The sequence below is a fragment of the Corythoichthys intestinalis genome, chromosome 1, assembly GCF_030265065.1.
Source record: "Corythoichthys intestinalis isolate RoL2023-P3 chromosome 1, ASM3026506v1, whole genome shotgun sequence".
Lineage (NCBI taxonomy): Eukaryota > Metazoa > Chordata > Actinopteri > Syngnathiformes > Syngnathidae > Corythoichthys > Corythoichthys intestinalis.
This window is the reverse complement of record NC_080395.1, coordinates 52248981-52274288: the sequence shown is the minus strand read 5'-3', so window position 1 is coordinate 52274288 and position 25308 is coordinate 52248981. Positions and strand designations below refer to the sequence as shown.

At 37.8% G+C, this 25308-nt stretch overlaps 1 protein-coding gene across 2 annotated transcripts in view; it reads left to right on the top strand.

Moving 5' to 3' along the window:
• pcdh17 (protocadherin 17) overlaps window positions 1-25308 on the top strand; it is an 87630-nt gene that overhangs the window by 33314 nt on the left and 29008 nt on the right. For both annotated transcript variants that reach the window (XM_057831784.1, XM_057831777.1), the window contains exons 3-4: window positions 2409-2467; window positions 2716-2888. In XM_057831784.1, the coding sequence (XP_057687767.1) occupies window positions 2409-2467; window positions 2716-2888 (232 nt within the window). The remainder of the gene's footprint in view (window positions 1-2408; window positions 2468-2715; window positions 2889-25308) is intronic.

The window sequence follows — 25308 nt, the reverse complement described above, 5'->3', positions numbered from 1 at the left end:
TGACGAGATTCAGGCTGAGCCATGTCACGCTGATGTAGAACGAAGGTTACCAATTTCTTTTAAAGTCCTTCCATCATGATGAGATTCACGCTGATTGGAGACTGTCCAAGAATGAACTGACGGCTACAAAGTTTCATTTTGTATCTTTTTTTTTTTTTTTTTAATCCCACAACTTCACACTGTTGTCATTTCAATGCCAAACAATCTCAAACATAAAATCTTCCAATTTTTGATTTTTTTTTAGGGTTTTCTTTGAATAATGCCAGCAGAGGAAAGGAATATTAAGCATCGTGATAAAGGTGTGAGAGTAAGCGAAAGTGTGAATGCAGAGAGTTCAGAGTTTTGAGGTTTCCTCTGTGACCTTCAGGCACTCTTTTTCATCCAAAGAGCACTGACTGAAATACTCTATTGACTGTGAGCCAAGCTGTGCGAATGAAAAACCTAAGCAAGGGTGGCATTACTCACTGAATGTTTCACTGCTATCAATTAAAGAAAGTTATATTTAATTGTGCTGAATATCCACAACTGTATTCTGATAATTATGCAATGATATATGTTAGCAGATATATATAAATTTAAAATACTGAGCATTTGATATAAACCATTTTATTTCTTTGTCTTCTGTGCTGCAAGTTTTGATTGCTTTTAAACTTTGGTTATTTTCATTCCTAATGTGGGTGACTGGTATTTCTCGAAAGGCCAGCCTATGCTCCAGGATAGCAGTGACCTTTTATATCAATTGATATGATTAAAAACACTCACATAGCACACTTACCTGTAATTAATTAGACAGAGAGAACAAGCGCTTTTCCAAGTACTACTGAAATCAAGTCTATAATACTGAGGAGTGTTTTTAGAGTTTGGTTAGGTTTAGAGTTGCTATGAGGAAATGTTAAACAATGCAGTACGGGCAAATATCATGGTTTATTCATTTTTTTTTTTTTTTTCCAAAGAAGAGGGGACCTTCATTCGATTGATTTCTGTTTAATGCATGATCAGCATTTGCCAGGACCTTTTGTAGTGATTTACCTTATTTACAGCACCTGTTAATACTCCATTTAATGTCAATTATTATGAAGTCCCAATTATAGAGTGTAAATCGTAAGCAAAAATATTACAGATGTGACCGAAAATTCAGCGCTGAAAACATTTGGCCAAAAATAGCTTAAGTTGTTTAATACCGAAAAGTGTGAAGAACCTTAAACCTCTTGTACTGACGTAATCAAGATACGACAAGCTAACACTTCTCGGTCACAGCCAACATGTCTGTGGTTTGGAAGTATTTTGAGGTATCAAAGAAATGTATCAATTATTAAATGAAGGAAAATAAAATACATTTGCTTCATCGTTGCTACACGCTCGTTCTGAAGTGGCTTTCCATTGATGTCCCACGTCACATCGAGTATAGTGCATTTGAGCCCGTGCGTGAAGAGTTTGGAGTATATTTGTATAATGTCGGAATGCATGTGCATTTGCTGTGGTTTAGTACAATACGTTTATAGCACGACCACTTCCTCTTTTTGTCACTTTTACATATGCATTTGTCTGTCAAATTTGGCTGTTAGTTTTGCTCTTAGCAATCAGAGGATCGGCTAATACTGCTGTCATTGAGAGCCTTGCTGACCTTGTGAGATCTAATTTGAAATCTGATTGGTTAAAGAAACTGCTAATGTAGTTTTAATTTCATTGGCAAATCCTATTTTTTTTTTTTTTTTAAAGGCACTACTGGTGTATTTAAATGTGACTTGAACACATAAGAGGCCAAAATCTCACTGCACAAGGAATCTAACTTTATGTGTAAAGTGTAAGCATATTAAAAGCGCTGCAGTCAGGAGAGGCTATAAATAAAGAGAATGGAGTGTTGGGAATAAATTAATACAATTTCATTGAACAAACATCAGAGATTGGCTTGTAAACGTAGGTCATTTCTTTAGATAGTCTTTAAGCCAGTAGAGAGGCCATGCTGACTCTGACCACCCACATCCCACAATGTATACATAATGGAAGGAAAACATGGTGTGCAATCAGTTTGTCGCAGAGATGTTTTTAAAATATATACTGTATATATATATATATATTGTGTAAATTAGGATTACTTTGTTGCAATATAGACATTACTGGTGTTGACGAAGATTTCCAGTAGCTCTTCATATTATAAATCCCGCCACATTTGATGTTCTGCAAAGTGATGCAGTTTATCATAGCTAATTAACCCAGTCTACATGGGTATGCAGTAGTCAAACCTGAATTAATTAAAGCTTAAATCTTCGTTATTCAACTTAACTGTTCTATCCTCTTGCAAGACTTTCCTATATAATTGTTCAGATGGATTATATATCCGAATTATTTCGCTGTAGGAGTGTATACTGTTCAGTACAAACTTTTTTTTTTTTTTTTTTCCTTTTCAGACGGACAGTTTCCCCACTGAGCCTAATTACATGGGAAGCAGACAACAGTTTGTTCAAAGGTAGGTGTGGGTTCTGCAATTTTCTCTGCATCTCAGAGACTCAGACCATACTTTTCTTTGTGCTGGTAGTAACCACCACAGCACAACAACACCAGATACTGTCCATGGGTTAAAAATGGCATGTATTTATCAAATCTCATTCATTGCTTACAGAATGTACAGATGTTTGTTATTGATACATTTTTTAATAATTTTTATTTTAGTATTAATGCTGTGCTAACAGTCTTTTGTTGGTTGTTTTTCTACAGTAGTTCAACATTCAAAGACCCAGAGCGAGCGAGCCTTAGAGACAGTGGCCATGGTGACAGCGACCAAGCTGACAGTGACCAGGACACTAACAAAGGCTCCTGCTGTGACATGTCTGCAAAGGAAGCGCTCAAGTTGAAGGCTACATGTGTTAGACCACCTCCGTTGGAACAAGGTAAGCTACCGTGTATTTAAAATTATTTATTTATATACTTAAACTGCAAGGTTCCCTTGTACTAAATCACTCAAAACCCATCGTCTCAGTCATTTGTAGTAATAGTTGTTAAACCAAACTCTCTGATTATACGCTCTACATTATAGGCATCTTAATTTTGTTCTCCCTTTTCAGTACCTTTCTCTTTCACTTTGTGAGATATGAGCATTCTACACACTCATTCATTTTATCAAAGACGACAAGCCCATTATGTTTTCATAAGCCAAACTATTTCAGCCTCTCCATTTAGTCCCTCAACTCTTAAATGCACATCCCTGAAATTTTGATAATAGAACATGGAAAATAACTTAGTGAGTTGAGAGCGATGTGGCGCTGTGATGTTGTGATGAAATATGAATAATTATTCCAACCGCTGTGGGTCGGGCAAATTACACACGACATGTGTTGAACAATACCTCCCTAGATATGGGTTGTTGTAGCCTTCCTCACTGCACCAGCTTGCATGATTACTGCATGTTTAGAGGTGCCAGAAAAGCCAGGGTAAAAAGGCATGAAGAGCCTTAATAGCACAAGTGGTGTGCAAACCACAATAGCTACCTCAGTACCTCAGTGTGGGTCATTACCTGCTTGCCAAAATAGATATTCCCAGAGAAATCCACTCATGTCATTATCGCAAATTGTAATCTTACTAACGGGATTCTGAACTGCTATACAGCATTGTGAGTATGGATTTTTTGTTCTTTTTTCTTTTTGAATTGTCTTTTTAATCCAGGTGACAGACAGGCTCTTTTCCCCCTTTGCGGAAGGACAATGACAATTTATGCAATACTGTAGTGCGATATTCATGTCTAACCATTTTTTACACCTCTATTGATTTTACAATTACCGTATTTTCTATTTCTATTATTTTATAAGGCGCACGGTGAAGCCCTCAATTTTCTCAAAAACTGACAGTGCGCCTTATCATTTGATGTGCCTTATATATGGACCAATAACTGTTAACCATGCATGACATTCGTTATAGCTTAGCTTCATCTAGTGGATGCATAACGCAGCCTCATCCATTGCTACTACTACAACTCCTGCGCCTTATAATGTGGCGCGTCGTTTATATGAAAAGTTTTAAAAGAGGCTATTCATTGAAGAAGCACCTTGTACTCCGATGGGCCTTATTGTGTGGGAAATAAGGTAAAGTTAAAAAAACGGTACATTTGCAAAATGACTCCGTTAAAAGGCTCTATGTGTTCACCATTTTGAGTGTGTTCCCATTAAATTCTCTGTGATGAACCAGGAGAAATAGAGCACATATGACAAAAGGAGTGTCTTGGGAAATACTGGGTAACCTATAAAATCTGCCTTAGTAAGAATGCTCTTGTGATACTTCTGCATTCAAGAGCCAACCCTACCCCCTAATCCAACATTCTTTGTATTGTAATGAATACACATGGGGTCCTTCAATAAGATATTGCTGCCCCCATGCACCAATCAAACACACGAGTGCTACAAGTCTATAACCTGCCTTCTATAACCTGCTTTTCACTCTTCAATGCGCTCCCATTTTATTTTTCTCTTCTCTTGTGCCTTCGCCCACTCCCCTCCATGACTTTCACTCCTTGTTTAGGGAAATTGCTTGATGTAAGATTAGACAGTTAACTTGCTGCAGCTGTCTATGTTTAGCCAATAACACGATTTTATCAAGGTATGTGCGTGTGTGGGGGGGTGGGGGGTGGGTGGTGGTGTGCGCGTCTGTGTATGTGTGTACATGCTTGGGGGTTGAAACCAGGAGACTAATGTGGAGAAGTGCTTTTGAGTATTAAGGTGTGGGGAACATTCCGATGTTCAAATGTATTCCTTTTTTTCCAGGGTATGCCTGTACAGTACATGAAGTACCATATTTTCCTTGTTAAATGGCAATATCAGTAATCATTAGAAAGGGGCCCATCTTCATATTTGGCATTCTACGCTCAAGACTAAATGTCAATATGATCACTTTGGGCCTAAAGTAAATTATTTTTTTCAAGCTTACTAACACTACTAACCTATGTACAGAGAACTGTATATAGTCACACTTGGATAGCAATGTACTGCTGACTTGAAGAACTAGCAACACGAGCTGCAAGAGCAGATATGGTGTTACATGTTCTTCATTCAGATTTACTTTCTATACAGGAGCATGCATACTCTACCAGCAGGGCAGGTGCGTGCACAACTACTTTCAGATGGGTAAAACAGAAGGGAGGATTTTCAGCTTTAACAAGTTCCATAATTTTCTTCAGTTATATTGTACATTCACATTCACTTAAACATGCCCCCCCCACACACACAGTAGGTTTATCTTTGCTGTTTCTTAAATACCCTGTTAAATAAGAGCCATGAATTTGAAATACTTTATACAGTGTGTCATTGCTTTCCTGTGAAAAGCATGTTGAATAATGATGTTAAATACATGTTTTTCTCAGGTCTGGAAATAAATGTTTTACACCGCCACCACTGACCTATTTAACCCTTTCAAGGACTGTGTTCACTACAGTAGATTATTAAGTTATTAATTCTGATCATACCCAGAGAGTTATAAACCCACTTGAGAAAATAATCCTGATTTAGGTTATCATTTGTGCATGAAAATCGTTTTAAATGTAATTAGGTGAAATGTTGTCATCAGCAGTACAGATACATAGGTACCTCTACATACGAATTTAATTAGTTCCAGGACCTTGGTTGTAAGTTGAAACGGCCGTATGTTGAGTGGGATTTTCCAATAAGAATACATTATAATTCAATTAATTTGTTCCACAGCCCAAAAACCTACATTAAATCCTTCATAAATACTGCAGGTACAATTAGTAATAACAATTTCGCATAGCAAAACAAAAAAAATTATGAATACGAATCATAATAATAATAATAATAATAATCATCATAATAATAATATATGACTACTAATAATAATATAACGAATCGAGTTCTAATGTGGCGGTTGTGTTTTGCATGCTGTTGCTGAACTTAGTGTGTGACTGACGAGAAGGTCCAAGGGGTGTGGAAGTGTTTACTTTCTCTATTCATGTTATGTTGTTGTTGCCGTTGGTCAAGGCGGACAGTAGCCTCTTTGTGTTGCACAAGTTCTGAAATTGATGATTAAAAACCGCACGAAGTTCTGATCGGTGAAGACAATCGACAACTCTACCGCCGTGTGACGTGCTCCGGGTAGTTTTGTGTGATTTTTCGCTTCGAAAGGCGAGAATAAGACTTGGAAACGCCGCTCGGTTCGGGTTAGCATGTCGGCCAGCTATCACGCCTCCTGGTTTGTTTACGCTCTCCGAAGCTGGGGCAGGGAAATAACAAAAGCCGGACTAACTCCGGTGGCATAAGATATCGTTCGGGAGGTGCAAGAAGTTGACAGTTTTTACCATTATGGAGTAATTTTGCCATGTCATACTGAATAAATGCATTTTTAATATTTCATATTACGTTTAGGACAAGACTGTTATTTGTTGTGACGGTACCATTTATTTTGTAATTGGGGAAAAATACTTCAATAAATACAACATGTCCTTGTAAAAATATTGGAGTAGAGAGATAGTTAAACAATGACATTTTGCTGCTTTCTTCGTCGCATTTTCCTTGTTCTGAATAATTCCTCCTCAATGGGCTGAATTCTATATCAGATGAAATCGTGCCCCTGCCAACGTCATCCTACAACTGGGGACGCTGGAGCGCTATAATGACAGGCAGGGGCTCAACGGCAGATTAAAAGACTAATTTCTCGTCATTTGCGCTTTGCCAAATTTTTGTCCAGTATATTGTTGAATTGTCTCAAAAAATATGATTCTAATTCCCATAGTAATGCTATTTAAGATTTTTTTCATGCTGTCACAAGCACTTTATTTTCAACGTTAAACGTCACCGTTCTCCTTTTTTTTCACCACCTGCACTAAACATCTTGGGACCTATGTTGATTTATCTCACAAGAAAAGCCGCTGTGCTGCCGTCTTGCGGGAAAAGGAAATTGTGACGCTGTTGTAATATTTCAAACATGTCGTCATATGTCGAGATAAATGACAAGTCAAATTTTACGTCGGATGTCGAAAGGATCATATGACGAATTGCTCGTATGTCTAGGTTACACTGTATGTGTTTATAAAAGCATGCACTTCATTAACATCCATTATTTTACGAGCCGCTGGGTCTCATTTATTCCAGCTGACTTTAGCTAGCAGGCTGTACAAATTTCAGTTTAGCACATTACATTCACCAAAGTTTTTCAAGGATAACTTCAGACCAACATGTTGGCTTATCCAAATATCACTTGTGCCAATCTTGACGTAATTCATCCACAGAACTAAGGGTTAGGAGCATGGACCATGTGAGTGTTGTTTCAGTTATACTCTGATGTTTTACAACATTCCTTTTCTTACCTTAATATCTACAATCAGTAATATATTGTTTAAGAACAAAGTATTGATTGCTTTCTAAATTAAACATATTTATTTCTAATTCTCAAGCCAATTTCAGTCAGCCAGGAATGTTCAATAATATTTACAAGTATACCAATCCGATCTATTTTCTATACTGATTTAACTAATTAGCTTTGTGGGCCAGGTGAAGTTTATCCTAATTTATGGCTATGGGTGAGATTTTGGGGTGCACCCTGAAATGGTTTCAAGTCAATCACAGGGTACAGTACATATATAAAGAAAGACGCAATTTCAGAATCAAGGTTCTGAGGAATTCAAAACCTTCAGTTGACCAAATGACATGTTTTGGGAAAGTGCTAGGATGTTTGTGCACCTGTAGACAACCCACAGATTCACGGGGATTGCATACAAACATGAATACCTGATCCGAGACCCTCTAAATGGAGGCAGATATGCTAACAACTATTCCCCTGTGTTTTCTAATGCATATTTCTCCTCTGTAATTTTAATTCTAGACATATCCTGATCATCTGATCTTTGCATCATGGCTCATTTTCTAAATTGATTCGTTAGCCCTGCAAAATTGGTAGCAATGTATTAATTAAGCTTAAGTTTATCAGATGCTGGGTTTTTTCGCTAGTTATAATTACCGAATAATTGATGCTCTAATATGCTTTCAACAGACGCGGATACAGGCTTGTCTTACTTCAGCAGTGTGGCTGCAAGTGTTTTGCTTGCCTCCCTGCTGACTGACTGGCCAAGACACTATCACAGACAGGCAGTACCGGTTTAGTGAGATGTTACCCACTGATAGCACTCTTCAAGCAAATGATGAGAGAGAGGGATGAGGGGAGGGGAGAAATTAGGAGGGAGAGAGACGGTGTGACTGTAACGGAGGACCTATCCTAATTAGCCATGATCGGCGTATGATAATCAAACTGCCTGTGGCTTTCTTTTAAAAGCATGTTTAAGTAGGAAGAATGAGAGATAGGAAGTGACAAAACAAGGACTTCCTGGATACAGCAAGTGAAGACAGTGTTATATGCGAGCCTATAACAACAGTGCAGAGCAAGCGCAAAGAAATTGACTCCTCAGTTATTTGCGGCCAGTGTGAATAATTCCCCTCCCCCACACTGAAAATAGCCTCAATGAGACAAATGTCATGCTTTGAAAATGTGTTTTAGTTGTGTCAATATGCAATCTATGATGTCAAGAAACACAGATATTGAATAGATTATGTAAAGTAAAAATAATGTTGGCCACACGTTTAAATGTGTATGGTTGTTTCCTAGCATTTATCACGGTATTTGCTGGAAGGGTCCCTTTAAAGAGAATTGTAATACTAAGGGGCTGTGAGATATCAATAGAACCGTTATGTGGCAAGATAACAAATATTAATAAAGTTAACAAAAAAAAAATCAATCACATTCATGAGCAATTATCGAAAATAGATGTAGCCCGGAAACAGCCAAATAGGACTATGACGTCACAGCCAGGAAGCAAAAGGTCGAGGCAGGTGCCATCGTTGTTTATCGACGAGAGAGTTGCGTTCATGTTTAATCAAAAAAATCGCTAAATAGGTTCAAACCTGTGCTATGTGGTGTACAAATAGCCATTTGTCGCAATGTAGTACCCATGAGTTCCCGAATGCGTGAAAAAGAGCTGGACTACGCAGACAATGAGTAAAGTTCGTCCGTGCAAAGAGGGCTAATTTTGCAGACCGAGCCTCCAGCACAGTTTTGTGTGGTGTGCATTTTACACCTGAAAGCTATTCGAACTATGGACAAATAAAATCAGGTTTTGCTAAGAAATTGCTGCTGAAAGCAGATGCGGTGCCCACCATACACGCGCAGCCACCTAAATGTCCCGAGATATGAAGAAAGAGGACGATGATGGCACTGATGAGACCACCCCACCACCCCAGCCATAAAAAAACGTATCATGCATTGGATATAGGACTGGACACATGTATAAATTATCGCTCGTAAAATATATACAACAAATCCTTTAATCCCATTCATCATCAGTGTGATTGCTCCCCTCAATGATCGTTTCATTAGGCTGCATTGGCTTTCGTTTGGGCTCAAATTGATAAGCTAAAACACCAAAGAAAGGTCTCTCCCCATCACTATTAGAAGAACGTTCGTTACGTCGGATTCGTCGCTGCAACTAGAAACAAAATTGTCCGCCATCATCACCGCCATTTAGTATTTTGTCAGGACCGAAGCACTGAACCGGGTGTTTCCTAGTTGTGACGTCACGCACACAATATGGTAGTTTCAGGGATCTCGGGAGCCAGTCGTTGTAGCTTGACAATCGATCCAAATTTCTATCATTTTATTGGTGTTGCGATGTTTGTAATTACACGAAGTGGCATGATATGAATCCAAAAGGCGTGTGTTTATGGATAAATGATGGAATATTAGCATTTCCCCAGGTGTTGTAATACTCTTTAAGGTGTGATTTTGCCAATGCTTACTGCATGTGTGACTAATAAAGTTGTTTTTTTTGTTTTTGTTTTTTTAAATAAAGCATTTTCAATAGCTTCAATTAAAGCATTTTGCTAAATTAAAGCCGCCAACATATTGCAAGCGTGCAACATTACAGCATTGTATGAAGTAGGCATAGATCAAAATCAGAATCTGATGGTCATTTAACATTTAGCAAAAATATCCTAGTCTCAAATTTAAAGCTTTAAAATGTATTTTCTTTAAAAGCCAAGGCTTTAAAAAAAAACAATTTTATTGAATTAAAAATAAACATTTTTGGTAGAGTAATAAACATTCCACTAGCTAATTCAAATTAATTAAATAAATTAAATAATTACTGAAATCCTTATAGCATAATTTGCCAACTTTGGGGTGCTGGTTTTAAAAAGGGTTATTTGTATGGTCCTTTGAGGCTACCCGATCACTGCCCTACATAGCGCTACAAAAATAAAAATAACAGAGTAAATTGCATAATTCTTTACAATTCAATTTTGCTGCATTCCATGTTAGTGAATATTCCATATTAATGAACAATCCATTAAATTGTTCAGGCTCCAAAGTGGAAAAAAAAAACGGGATCACTGCAGAACACAACACAATATCAATTAAAATATGAACAACTAGAAGGGGAAAACATGCGTACACTTAGCCTGTCTATAGTAAAGAATACCTCAGCCTTGAGGGGAGGCTTTAGTTACTTCTGTAAATTGAAACGTGTCCCGATTCCAGTGACTCTCCCCCAACTCTGCATGTGTCAATGTTGAGGCTCAACCTCCAGTCTTACAAAATGAAGTTCTGGGATTGTTTGAAAAAGCCTGCTGTAACATTGGCCACTGGGACTGATTCCTTTGGATGCGGAAGTGAAGCACTTTACAGTGACACTCGATTATTAACTGCCCAATTTCACCATGAAAATCAACCTGTTTTAAGGAGTCGTTCAAACTTTAAATTTGGTTTGTAACAACATAAATGCTTCATGACAAAAGTATGTGGGGTGTTATTTATTTATTTTTTTTATTTTTCCATAGTTAAGTTGCAATCTAACGCTAAAAGAATTTAATGAGGGGGCTGGTATCACATTAATTTCCGGGATCAGCTGGGGAGGTGGGTTTCCCGCCCATAGACTAATGTAGAGAACGCGTACTGCCCCAGTGCCCCAAATGTGGGCTTCACAAACATGGAGGAAAATATGACATGTGTCATGGTGATGCGTTGAAGCGAGCTTCAAATGGGAGCTGGCCAATGCTATGGGTAACGTCACCTGCACTCTGTTCAGTTCTTCTTTACAGTTACAACACTATCTGCTGCTGTGAACTCATCATGTTAACTTTAAAGGAACCATATGCAAGATTGGTGGGCTAAAATAATACTGCAACCAGGATCAAAATATTGGAGCACACTAAATCCCCTTCCCCTTTGGTTTGCCAGATAAGCGCTTTGCAATGGAGAATCAAGCAACATTTTATATTAATGTTGCATTTCAATCAGAAATGCTGTTATTAGGTTTAGTTAGTTTCGTGGCTGTCGGCTGTTTCACTCAACCCAGTCATGTTTTTTGGAAGGAAATCTAAGGAAGGATCTAGGATCAAGTAGTTCCGACTAACCGACCATCCTACCACGCAGCCTGCTACCTCATTGGCAAGCACAGAGAATCTTGAAAACCATCTGCCGCGCTGCCCGCAGCAGAAAAGTTGTCTCGTTCCCTCTGTGCGGCCTGGTACCAAATGGCTCACAGTTTGGTACCGGTAAATGGCCTGGTATTACCCCTGCTCTACACCAGAGTGGTTAAGAAATGTCACCTTCCTAGTTCACCTAAGTTTAAACTATAAGTCTTGGCTGATGCAAGTTTTTTTTGCAATTAATTTCTAAATATTTCAACAAGGCAAGAAATACATTAGTTGATTCAGTTGCAGTAGACTCAATAAGCACATGAATGTAGAATAGTCCCGGTATTTAATGATTTTCTTTGGTGCTGTGTGACAGATGAAATGGCATTCAGTCATCTTCCAGATTTGCCAGCACTTCATTACATTAAACAATACTGTTTATCTGTTTGTAATAAGCAGTCTTTAGGATAGCAGTGTAGTTTATGAATGTGGGTATTGCAGTTTCCTCCCATGGTTTAACGTGTTTGTCTGTTTTATTGAACAGTCAAAACAAAAAAAATTGCCGTGTAGGTGTGAGTGAATAGCTATCTTACTCAATTTGTCTGTAGATCCCTCTACTGCACTACACATTTCCTCATTTTCCTCAAAAACAGAGTTATATGAAATGCATTACACTGAGAAAGATGTGCTAAACTTGTTTAAGTCTAAGGCTTATTTTCATACTTTTATTTAAAATGGTCAAATGTTGATTCATAAGGATTCCTATGAATGAGTTCCGTTCCTGCGCTAGCGACGTAACCCGAACTCACACTTGTTCTCGACTGTAGATGGTTCTGATATTTTTTATTTTATTTAGACGTTTTTCTTATGTCAATAAAATGACTGTGGTGACTGACAAATTTACACAAACATACTGCGGTTTCTATCGACAGACTCATTTTTGGCAAGCTTAATTTACCCACAAAATGCTTTCAAACTTTTCAATATCATCAAATTTCACTATGATTTATGGTTTGCACAATTAAAGTCTATTCAAGATGACATTAATGTGAAACTTTAATCTTTGTTGCCAATAACGTCATACGTATTTTTCAGTGGAGTTTTGTCATTAAAAATTTTTTTTTAAAAACTGAATGCTTTACAGTTATACACAGACACTGGAAAGCTCATATCTGTATTTTACACTCAAAATACATGTTAGAACACAACATAAAGGTTTGCCCCCAATCCCCTTACCACCCTTCACTTGATTCCAGTACAATAAATATTTTTTTTTTTTTCTGTGTGCATAGTTGACCCAGGTAAAATTTCACAATTTAGCCAAACACATTGACCTATACTCGTTCTGGGCACACTTCAGCAGATATTCTGTACTTTGGAAATTTGATGTGTTTGCAAATAATTATAGACGTCTTTGTATGCAGTTGAATAATTACCTGCTCTCCTTTGATCCTGAGTCATATTTTGTAGCAAGTGGTTAAAATGTATGGCAAGATGTATTCCACAACTTTTATTCACAACGGCAGGCAACAACCACCCTCCCGGTCCGCTTAATACCACTTTGGCATATTCGGTGTAAACATCCTTCTCCTGGTAAAGTCAGGCCTTCAAAATAAAAGCATGTCACTATAAAAATAGAGTAGTGCCACAGTGGGAATTAAAAGGTCTGTCCTTTTTCCTCTTTTCTTTTCCTTCCTGAGTTACACACACTAAAAAAAAAGAAATTGAAATAAATCAAGATGATGAATTAATTTAATTAAGCAGCTCTTCCTCCTCCACATGCCTAAGCCACAGAAGTAGTGACAGCACTATGTTCCGCTGTAAACGGCATTGGAGTTTTGGTGATGTTCATCCATTTATTTTCTGTACCGCTCAGAGGTTGCGCCAGACTTTTTCGTTGTCTGTCATTTTGACTGACAGGGTCATAAAAATCCGGTCAGAATCTATTTTTACCCGTCACTTAAATTTTTTAAATGATAATAATGACATATTCAATAGTATTTAGTTTTCATTCATTTTTAATTAATATTCTGTCCGAACAAGCTTAATAACAGAGAATCCACACCGTGACATCACACATCAAGCAGATGAATATGTAACTTTTTCTCCGCAGTGACAAAAACAGCTGACTGTGGCCCCAGTAGGTAGGCTACATATGGAAATATGAAATTAACAGTTCATCTGCTGTGGCCTGAACGCAGTCTCACACCTTCCTCCTGGTACGCATGGACTTGAACTGCGTGACCGCTTGTGCATAATCGTCGTTTTGGGGCTTTTTGAAGAAACTTCGGACACTCAGTTGCCTTGACATTTTTCCGAGTAAGGCCAACGACGTCATGCATCAAGAGAGACAATAGCTAATTAATATGCTCACTCGCCACCCTGTGGTCTGGGGTGTGAATTGCAACCTGTCAAAATGACAGATGAACTTCAGTTTTTTCCGTCACCGTTTTAAAAAACCGGTAAACGACGGAAAATATTCGGTTAACGCGACCCCTGGTACGCTTATCCTAATTAGGGTAGTGGGAGTGTTGAAGACTATTCTAGCTAACTATGGGCAGGATGCGGGGATATCTAACAGATGTTTTACAAATACAAATTCCACTGATTATATGGAAACCTTCTCCCAATAAGTGGAAGAAAAAAAAATGGACAGAGGAGTTAGTACTGCAAACCTGGTGTTTAATAATTACACTGAAATAAAAAAAGAAAAATAAGGATGTAGGCCCATTAATGTTTATTATCATTAATATTAATTTGATATTCATGAATAGCCATATCCTCCTATTTACATAAAACTCCTTATTATTCACCTGGAGTATGCCAATTTCCCTTTCTAGACATCTAACACAAACCTTGCGTGTATAGCCTGGATTGAAGGTGAAAACACCACACAGGCGTGATTTATCGACATTTGAGGCTGTGTGATAATCCAAGGAGTGTACTTGTAAATGGCACTGAAATCTGATAAAAAGATAAAGCACTCTCTGATAATGAAAATATCATAAGTACCAAATGTGTAGTCAGGGTGGGTGGACCACGCCAGCTAAACTTACACAATGAATGAGAACAAGCTTCTTTGTGAGTGAAAGCCAATAAAAAAAATTAATCGTAATACTGCTTACGACTGAATGCATGTTTAGAAATCCATCAATAAAAAGCATGGGCTGTGCCAACCATGCTGTTGCAACTTTTTTCATGTTTCACATTTCACATAACCTTGAAAAACCGACTCTTAAAAAAAAATCAAGTGATTGAATACAAAACCAGGGGTGAAAGTAGGCCGGAACGGTGTACCGGGATGAACTATTCAGGCATAACGCCGTTCCGGCATTCGGTGCTTTGATCCCGAAAATATGATGGCAACTTTCAAAACCTCATGTTTGGAACCCCCCCCCCCAAAAAAAAAAAAAAAAAAAACACGCCATGCTGCCACACACACATCTCAAATAAGAAAAATCTACTAATGTCAGATTTACAAAAACAAGTGTTACCAACAAGCTACAAAGAGCTTGTGTAGTGTCATCCATTTCCACCAATATTTATTATTCCTTTATTTCTTCTACGTAGTGCTTCCCAGCGTATCTCTCTGCCTCTGACAAGCTGCGTCGCTGAGCACATGCAGGCAACCAAAAACAAAAGAAAACCTGGACTCTGCTGTCCGTTCAATTGGCTGACATACTGACACATGATGGGCAAGGATAGTTATCTCTGATTGGTTCAAATGCACGTTCTTTTTCCCCAAGAGAGTCGGGTGCAAAACCGGGGACTCAAATGAGCGGAAGAGGAGTCTAAGAAGGGCGGTTTGCAGCCAGAGCCCTCTCCGTTTTGTGGAATAACAAATAGAGGAAAAAAAACAAGCTTGTTGAATTAAAGGAGCAATGCAACGGAAAATTGATCAGATCTTAAACTCATTTGCTCCCAAAAACGTATAAATACATTCTATTTTTAAAATAGACGTAAACGTATTTATTAGTCTTTTACGGGTTTTTTTCACGAGACATCTCCAGGTTCTGATGCAACTTTGCTCCAAAGCACAACGTTCAAAATCCATTTTAAAGCAATAAAACTGGCCACTGGAGGGCAGTAGCGCATTTGGTTAGAACTCATATCTGACCATGAAAGGAAGTGAATGAAGAGAAATAGTCAGGAAACGGAAGTTGGAAGAAGAGAAGCATGAGAAAAATGTGGAGAACGATATAAAACACAAGGCACATGCCCCACACAAGTTCCCAAGGTGAATTATGTTATGAGGTAGTGGTCACTACAAAAGAAAGATAAAAAAAAAAAATCTATCTTGATGAGAGAGGCGGTGATGAGGGAAAAATTTACCCTGCAGCCGTGGCCAAAACGGCATCATCTCTCAGTTCAGTAGTTTAGTTATGTGTTAATAAATTGTTACTTTGCTATCAAAAGCTCTATTTGTCTTGTTGTTTAAGTTATTTTGTAAAAGAAAAACATTATTCAGATGTTTGGGATGTCACAAAAGCAAAAAGTAGCTGTGTTAAAGTTATGTTTGAAATGTATGCTTTTACAAAAAGCTCAATTTCTGTTTTTTCATCAGAAATTGGAAAATTGCTGACACTAAGCTATTTTCTAATGCTGATTTCTAAAGAATGGAAAAAGATATGAGAACATAGAAATTAGATGGACTTTTGGATGGAATTTTGTAAATCAGTGAAAAAAAATCCAATTTTGAATGGAAATCAGTTTCTCATTTATGCCTTGCTCCAGTGTAATGCAGTAGCCTAATGCATGTGTTAAACCTTTTATCTATTCATTTTCTAAGCCGCTTATCCTCACGAGGGTCACGGAGGCGCTAGAGCCAATCCCAGCTAACTATGGGCAATATGCGGGGTACACCCTGAATCGAATGCCAGCCAATCGCAGGGCACAAGGAGACGAACAACCATTCCCGCACACAGTAACACTTTTCAACAATTTAGAGCGTTCGATCAGCCTACCATGCACATTTTTGTTATGTGGGGGGAAACCGCAGGACCCGGAGAAAACCCACGCAGGCACGGGTAGAATATGCAAAGTCCACACAGGAAGGCCGGAGCCCCGGATTGAACCCTTGTTTTTTTTTTGTTTTTTTTTTTTTTTTTTTTTTTTTTTGCATTTCGGTGGTTTTAGGAGGTTTGATTCCCCCCCAATAAAAAAAATTGGAGTCAGGGAGTTGTGGCAAGAAATTGTAGCAAATTTCACCCCTGTATAAAACTCACCATTCCACCAAATGTAGTTGTAGTAATATTGTGAGTCCTGCCAATGTTTCTGATTCTATTTTGCGGTATGCTTTTTTAGATCACTCAGAAGGAGTGCTCAAGGTTTCACTTGCTTTGTTCTTCTTCTTGTTCTTGGTGAAGACACCAGCTAAAATTGCTGCTCCTCTGTTATTTGTGGACGGACGGTTCAGAATAGAATTTGGTAGGTATGTGCAGTGAGAGCAGGGAACAGGTTGAGGAGAAACTAGAGGTCCAGAGGTTTGCCCTGGAAAGAAGGGGAATGAAGGTTGGCCAAAGCAAGATTGAGTATTTTTGTGGAAATGAAAGTGGAAGAGTGAGGTTACAAGGAAAAGAGAACAAGAAGGTGAAGGAGTTTTTAGTCTCAACAGTCCAGAGCAATGGAGAGTGTGGAAAAGAAGTGAAGAAGCACATTCAGGCAGGCTGGAACGTGTGGAGTAAAGTGTCAGGACTCATATGTAATAGAAGAATTTCAGCTAAAATTAAAGGAAAGGTCTATAAATCTGTGGTGAGACCAGCGAAGTTGTTTCGTCTAGAGACAGTGCCACTGAGCTCATGAGATATTTAGGGAGTGAGCCAGGCGGTCGTCCAAAAAAAAAAAAAAAATTCCAATTAGATCAGCGTCACAAAAAATGAGGTGGGGGGCCATATACAGCTGACTTTATATGCAGTACTAATAATGATCACAGTTAAAACACTGTAACAAGTAGGGATTCAATGATACAGTTAAGTCACGGTTCGGTACGATTTTCGATACGAGGGACACAATTTTCGATTGGATTCAGTGCACTTAATGCTCTCAAACAAAAAATAGAAGTGTTATTTATGGTTTTTTTGTGTGTTTTTTTATTTTGCTAACAAGCAAAAATTACAATGCCATCATATAAACATGCATTTTAGTGCATAATATTTATGTGCTTACTTCTTACTGATCTGAAGAAATTTTGTATAAAAGTGCTGAGAACAATCTTTACTGTTTGTAAAGTGAAGCGAAGCACACTGTTGATTGCTAAAGCTCTTTTAGCAGCTAGGTTTACCACATGAGCAAATTATCCTATTTGTGGTCCATCTGTGTCTTGTACTGAATTAACATTATTACTATAGTCACTGGTATGGATTCATTTGGCCTGCTTGACATTTATTCACGGCGGTTTTTACTTCATCAATGTAGTGTATGGCCTACGTGTCCTGACCCGACCCGAATTCCGGGCAGGGTCGGGCCTAAAATGTCAATTATTACGTTAGGGTAGGGCCGGGCTTCTCTCTCGCTAACTTAATTGTAATATTTTTTTTTTTATAAATGTAAACTAAAACGATGTATGGATGTTAAACTAAGGAATACTACTTGTTATAAAATAAATAATTTGGATGAAATAGAGAAGGCGCTGGATGGGAATTGCAAACAGGAGCTGCGCAGAGCCTCTCCTTGTCAGAGAGGCGCGTCCATGTGAGCAGTTTCCCACACAGAAATATATTTAACAAACTTTTCCAGTGTCATTTTATTGTGTAAATGCATTTATAATGATCACAAAATATGTAGATTATTTAAACATTTAAAAAACTTTTTTTTGTCAACTCGAGGAAATTAAAATAAATGTCAAATGAGCTGCATTTAATTGCCAAGGAAATGAAACATGAATTATCCAGCTCATAAAACAGACACAAATATAAAAGATACAAATGTTTATTGAATATGCATACACAGACATTTTTTACTGGGAGACTTCTTTACAAAAGACAGGCTTTGTTTTTCCAAGCATTGCTCTGTCCAGGTCTGACTGACACATTACATCCCCGTATCTCCTCCTTCTCCTGAGTCCTCACAAATAAAACATAAAAATGTTGTAGTTGTCTTCGTGCTCCGGCCTACAAATAAAACATAAAATTTCAGTCTTTTTTGGGCTTGGGCCTGCAAAAAGTGTTAATTGATCGGGCCAGGTTGGGCTTTAATACCCGCAGGCCCGGGTCGGGTCGGCTGGATTTTTTAGCCCCAGTCTTACCTTTAGTGCTCTTTAGTGCGTAGATTTGTAGGGGTGGGGGGTTGCACACGCGGGTTATTGTGTGGTTTTGTGTGTGTTGAACTGAATTTAACTCTGGCTAAACTGTACTATTGTCCTTTTTGGCGTGTTTTCCTCCGAAAATACAGTCACAATAGTAAACTCTGTGTTGATCTGATCATGTAGTCTCCTCCATCCGGTCAGTCCGCAGGTTTACGGACCGCATGAGAGTCGTATGCTGTCGACATTGGGCATCGCAGGCGATCTGCATTGCATTTCCTGTGTCATTCGGAACGGAGCTGAGCGTAGCGCGGCGGACTGTGTGTGTTTCGGGGGTTAAGCTTTTGTCTTTCCTCGCTAGCAATGATCCTCGTGCAGCTCCCGCCCAGTTTGGGGTAGAAGGGGAGGGGGACTGCTAGCAGGGAGGAGCTCTTTCTTTATTTTTTTTCAAGGCAAGGTGGACAGTTTAGCCTGCGTGCCTGACAAAAAAAATCGGAAAATACATTTTGGGAGCTTTTCATTTGGATCGAATGTTTTTGTGTATTGAATCCAAGAGGGCATATCGAACGGTTCAATATAAAACCGAGTATTGTTGCATCCTTAGTATCAAGTCAATGAAGTACATTCACTTTTCGTCTGTAGTTGGAGACCCTGCTCTTCAGTTTATTGTTAAAATCAAATAGGTTGTTAACTTTACTGTCACACAGTGGAGTCACTGGAGAGCTGAGGTTTAATTAGTGCCTCTATGTAGGTGAATGCCATTTATAAAACTCACATTATGAAATTGCAGTAAATAAAAAAAGAGAGACAACAAGAAAAGAAACGTTTGTGGCAGGGCAGGTGTTAATTGTACCTCTATCCAAACTTCAACATGCAATATGATTTGGGGGGAATTGACTTACTACTAAAGTCCCTGGCACACCATAGAATGTTTGTCGACCTGAGAATGCAAGGGCAGATGTGACAGGGAACGACCACATTATAGGATTGCTTCATTCAGAGTGCGACCGTGTGTAACTGACACAAAGATGCTCAGATAAAAGACTTAATTTGATAACACATTTCGCTACAGTTAAAGAAGTGTGCATAGTTTCCATACGCGGTAGTGTATGCCCCAAACAGCACAGTGCATCTTTAAAATGCAACAGTTATGTATTCCCATACTTGTCCTTTAGCTGCACCTGTATGCTGAAAACACAGTAATTACAGTGCAAAGTAAAACCCTCAAGTCTCACGTGTTACAGTAATAAATGCAACACAATCATTTTCATATTAATTCACACACGTATGACAAATGTTTATTTTCTTTTCACTTAATGAGCTCTTCAATTAGTACGTAGAAAGGGCCTTGTTAATGTGTTATTCTTGCTGAAGTCATTGTTCTCCCATTAATTTATAAACATCTGCTAAGAGAGCATCATAATTAGTCAGTTTACAAACATTGCAGGTAGCATATGGAGGAGTCAAGGTTTTATGAGATTTTATTGCATCTGTCGGTTTAAAATATGATTAATTGAGTGCTTTTACTCCTGCTTCTCAAGTGTGTTAATGCTATTGTTGTCACAAAAATCAGCTTTACCGACTGCTTCATATTTTTATGGGGTTGTAGCATGACAATTTTATTTTTGGAAATCACTTATGTTCAAATCTCTGACTCTTCTGAACAATCAGTTGAAAAACGGCGCAGAAATGCTTTGTGGAGTAGATAAGAAAGAAAATCAACTTCTAAAAAAACAGCATCCAGATGCTCATGTTTCTTCCATTGGACAGAGGATTTGTCTCTGAGCCCTTCATCTGTCAGTGCTCCTCATCTTCTCAGCCGTCTGTGGCCTGGCCCTGGCTCGGCCGGTAGCCTGATTCATGGCGGCTTTTCCAACTACTTTGCTGGTGGTGGAAAATGGCAACCATCAGCAATCCTGAATTTCCAACATTGCACCCCTCATAGTCAAATTGTGTGCCCACACACGTGCCAGATTGTGTGGTCACCCCTCTCTTAGAGGATATGGTGGTATCACACAGCAGTGAGGAGATTTATGGCTAAGCTACTTGAATCCTGTGGAAAGCCTAAAATCTTGTGGGGTGAAGGGATGGAAGATATCACAGTCTTAGGACTCTTTCTCTCTCATTATGGAAGATTTAAGACGGATTAGTCTACTTTTTCAGAAATACACAAAGATGTTTGAAATTCTATTGTTGTTATTATAGTCCGTGAAGGTTAATGTCCAGTCTTGAGCATTTCTTCATGTTGTGTGTGTGTTTAGTTTGTATTTTTTTACTTTGGCTAGCTGAGAGTGTGTGTTTTAACCTTTGAGCCTCAGCCAGCCTGCTTTGAGGCTCACCCCATGATTCTTATTCAGCTAGTGGAGCCACTCTCAAATTCAATGGCACTGCAGTGTTGGGAACAATTGATAGATTGCTCGGATTCTTACTACTTGAGCTATTAATCTTTGGCATTATCCTTTCCACTAGTTCACTGCAGTGAATAATTATAGCATGTTTATTGTAGTAATGAGTCAATAATACATCTTATTTCACTCTGTGCGCCATTAGGGCTTCGTCATTGCATGATTGTTTCTATCACCTGTGTTGTTCTGGTGATGAAGCGTAGTGGTACCACTTGTTTTCCTGCACTTTATAACGTAGTTGGCCTTTTCCACACACATACTTATCTGAAACGGTAACATTACAGGCTAACATGAAGTTTTTATACGTCCGTCCGTCTTTCCGAGTTGTCTGTTGACACAATATTTAATTACAATGACCAAATAAGGTCAGGTCTAACTCAGGCCTTATCTTTCTAATAGTGTCCCTATTAAGGGCCATGTATCTCATCATTTGATTTAAATCTGTAGTAGCTCTTGTTGGATTAATTAAATTATTCCATCATCTATGTGTTGTCTGCAATAATTATCCAACAACTATTTACCGGTACACTTTTCACATTCCTACCTACAGAGAATTTAGAAACATATTTTTAACTTTTGTGTATGTTTTGGGAATGTGGGAGGAAACCCGGAGAAAGCCCACAAAGGGAAAACTAGCAAACTCCATGCAGCAACTCATGAGAATTGAACCTCATACTTGCGAGGCAGATGTGCTAAACAGTCGTTTACTGTGCCACCAAAATTTAATTGGCAAATATTGAATGTCCCCGAAATGTTTGTTAAAATCCAATTTAACGTACATGCTGTAATTTTGTCTCAATGTACCTGCAAACTACAAAAATAAATAATTCATAAATTAGATTGATTTGCTTGCGTTTGTCATTTGCGATTTGTCTGAATTACATATTGTATGTGATAACTTATCCAGAAAAAAGGCAAGACGAGGCAGCATTACCTAGTCCATTTCATACCCAAGATAATTAATGTGCTTCACGTGATTAAAAGTACATTGTTTGGCTAATAGCATAATTACTTAACTCATTTTTTTTTTTTTTTTTAATGGAAAATGGAAAAAAAAAATTGTAAACACATTAGTTTTATGAGGTAGGCAGACAGCAGCTCTGATTTGTTTTGGAGAAAAGCAGTAAGGCAAGATGATGCAGCAGTGCTATAAGACTAACGTTATCCATTTATCTCAATTTGGCAAAAATATGACTTAGGCAATTATGCTTTCAAGCTTACGATATCTGTTGTCATTAAAAAAAAAAAAAAAACGTGAAAATGTTTTTAGAGTGCAGAATTAACGTGCAAATAAAATGTGATATATATTAGAAATAGGGATGAACTAATCCACAATCTATTGGAATAATAATTTTTGCAACAAAATGTGTTAAAATCTGTAATTTCGTGTCTATATTGTTTATGTCTGGTAAATTAAAAATATATGAAACCATTTACTTCGTTTATTTTTATACAAAAACAAATTGCAAATGGTTACCTCCAAGCAGCAATAAATTCCTTTGTGTTGTGTAGTTGTGTTGTCGTGTTTCTTAAGTTTATCTGTTGCACAATATAGTAAACCTGAAGACTATTACAAATTCCCTGCATCAAAATGTAAATAATTCTACGTAGTTACGACTCGGCATGCTTGTGATGGCTTTGAACATGTTCTGCTTTTCAAGTGAGATGGTACATTTGTTATTGTTGACTTTTGTAACCCATACTTTTATTTTGACTCAAACAATGTGGATCAGGAAGCTCTTTAGACTTGCACTCGCAAAGAACACGTCATATGATCCTGGCCCCTTTTTGTTCAGCCTGTGCTACCCTTGCTATTCTATGATTAAATTATCTTTGGAACTTCTTTGAGTTAATGTGTTACAAAGCAGATGAAAGCTATATCTGCAAGAATGTTTCTCATATGACTACAGTTCAGTTCATATATCCTGTCACAGTCAACAAAAAATGAATGACTTCATGAACCAAAAAAATCCATTAGCTAAACCACAACAAAACTGAGTGATTTTTCGTTGTTCCTGTCAAAAAAGAAAATGGGATTGCTGGTAGTTGATTGCAGTTGCTGTCTTTCAAAACCAATGACCTTTGAATATAATTAATTATCTTCTCATAAAGTATTCCCTCTTGTTGCCAGTCCTTTAAGTACACCATGATTTTCCAATTAAAATATAATATTGTGTGTTAATGATTATTATGATAATAATAATAGTAATGATATCAAATCAGTTATATATTTCACTATCCCTTTTGTAATGAGCAACCTAGTAGAGTGGTGGATGAAGACTGAATCTGGGTGCTTATTGTTTTGTCACTAAAAGCTACATTTTGAATTAGTTTATTCTATACACTGTGGAGAGATGTCTTACAGATTCAACATTAAGCACAAACTACTCAGTCATTTAATTACAACAATTGTAATCACCATGATTATAATAAGCAACAAACTAAAAGGATTAGATTCACAATGCATTGCTACTCCACCTTTGCAGTCTTTCTTCATATTTCTGTCCCACATTATTGAAATTACAGTTAAATATACTCTTTGAAATTACCTGATTTTCAAAGCATTCTGAGGGTTGAATGTCAGACCTGAAGGGGCTATTTAGTTTGTTGTCATAACCCTCCACAGGAGACTAGAGATTGTGTGAGAGATGGATAGAAGAGCTGTTCAAGTTTCTTCTCTCAGTGGGTGAAACATGTTGTCCAGCACAGCAGTAGGGAGGATACTATGGGGGTAGATTATGATGATACAGAACATCGTCACTTCCTGGACCCAAGCCACTCTATCACCATCTGTCCTCTGTCCAAAGACAGCAGGGTATTTGTGCATGTTTGTGTGCGTTTTTTTTTTTTTTTTTTTTTTTTTAATTTTTTTTTTTTTTTGGATCTAGTTATTCACCTCACTATTTTACAGTACATGTACTGTATATAAGGAACCCACACATGGTTGCAATTAACCTTTTCACAGATTGTAATGTGCCGAAACAGTTTGAACATGATTATTTTTTGAAAATGACTGTTTAATGATTGTGTAAGTATTGTGTCACCATCATCATTATTGTAGCATCTATTTGATCAACTACCTTGTCACCATCATCATTATTGTAGCATCTATTTGATCAACTACCTTGCCACTAAAATTTACAAATACTGAGAAGTAACCTTTTTTTTTTTTTTTTTTTTTTTTTTTTTTAATACATACTAAAATAATAGTAAAAATATAAAATAAAAACAAAATATATTGCTGATAATTATAATAATATGCATAGAATTTTATGTATGATGCAAATTATTGACAAAGGCATCTTTGGTTTAAAAAAAAATCTTTGAACTGGAATGTGACTATTTTGCACTAGGTGTTAAGACAAGCACTAGTGTGCTACTACATGTTGAAAGCTGTGATGAGTGTGTATGCCTTCTACTGGATAAAACTGCTGATTTACAGGCAACAATGACTCCACAATTAATGAAACAGACCTGATGGGAAAAAAATTAGAAATCGTGTTTCAAGCGTTAATAGACAGAAAGAATAGTCGGGTGGGCTGCCGACATCGCCGCTGCCCCCTGACGCCTGTGGCGTGGGCCGGTCCCCGCCCAGGGCGGTGCGACGCATGCGGGGGTGCACTGAGGACAGTCCGACCCGATTGGCGGCCGTGCCAGGAGCAAGTTGTCAGCTCAACAAAAATCACAGGAAAAAAATCTACAAAAACTGTCCACATTTTCTTGTTCAATCACAAATCAATAGTGCGAAATTATTATAAGTAAATTTGCAGATTTAACTCATTATACTTGTGTATAGTTCAGTTTGGGTGCACATTTAAACTTTTTTTAATGGTGTAACATTTCTAATTACAAAGGCTGATTATTCAATCAATCCTGTAAAGACGGTTACAAACTAGCGGCATTGGTCAGATGGATTATGCAGCCAACGAAACTGAAAAACTACTCTTTAAAGTGACTTCAACTTCAACTGACATTCAGCTTCCACCGAATGATTAGAATCTAAGTAAAGGAGCCTTACCTAGAATACGGTATGTACTTCTAATTCAAATCATTATTCATGCTAAACTCAGGCAATGTTTTCATGTTTTCAACTTATTGCACTCCATCTAGAAGTAAATGTGGCTCATTGGTCCTGGTTTGTCTGAAGAATTAGGCTGTTTATCTGTTCAACCATAACTGCTTAAGTACTTTATTCTAAAGCATGCAGTTATATACTGTAGATATTACGTAAAGAAAAGGACTTTCTGAGGCAGGAATAGACAAT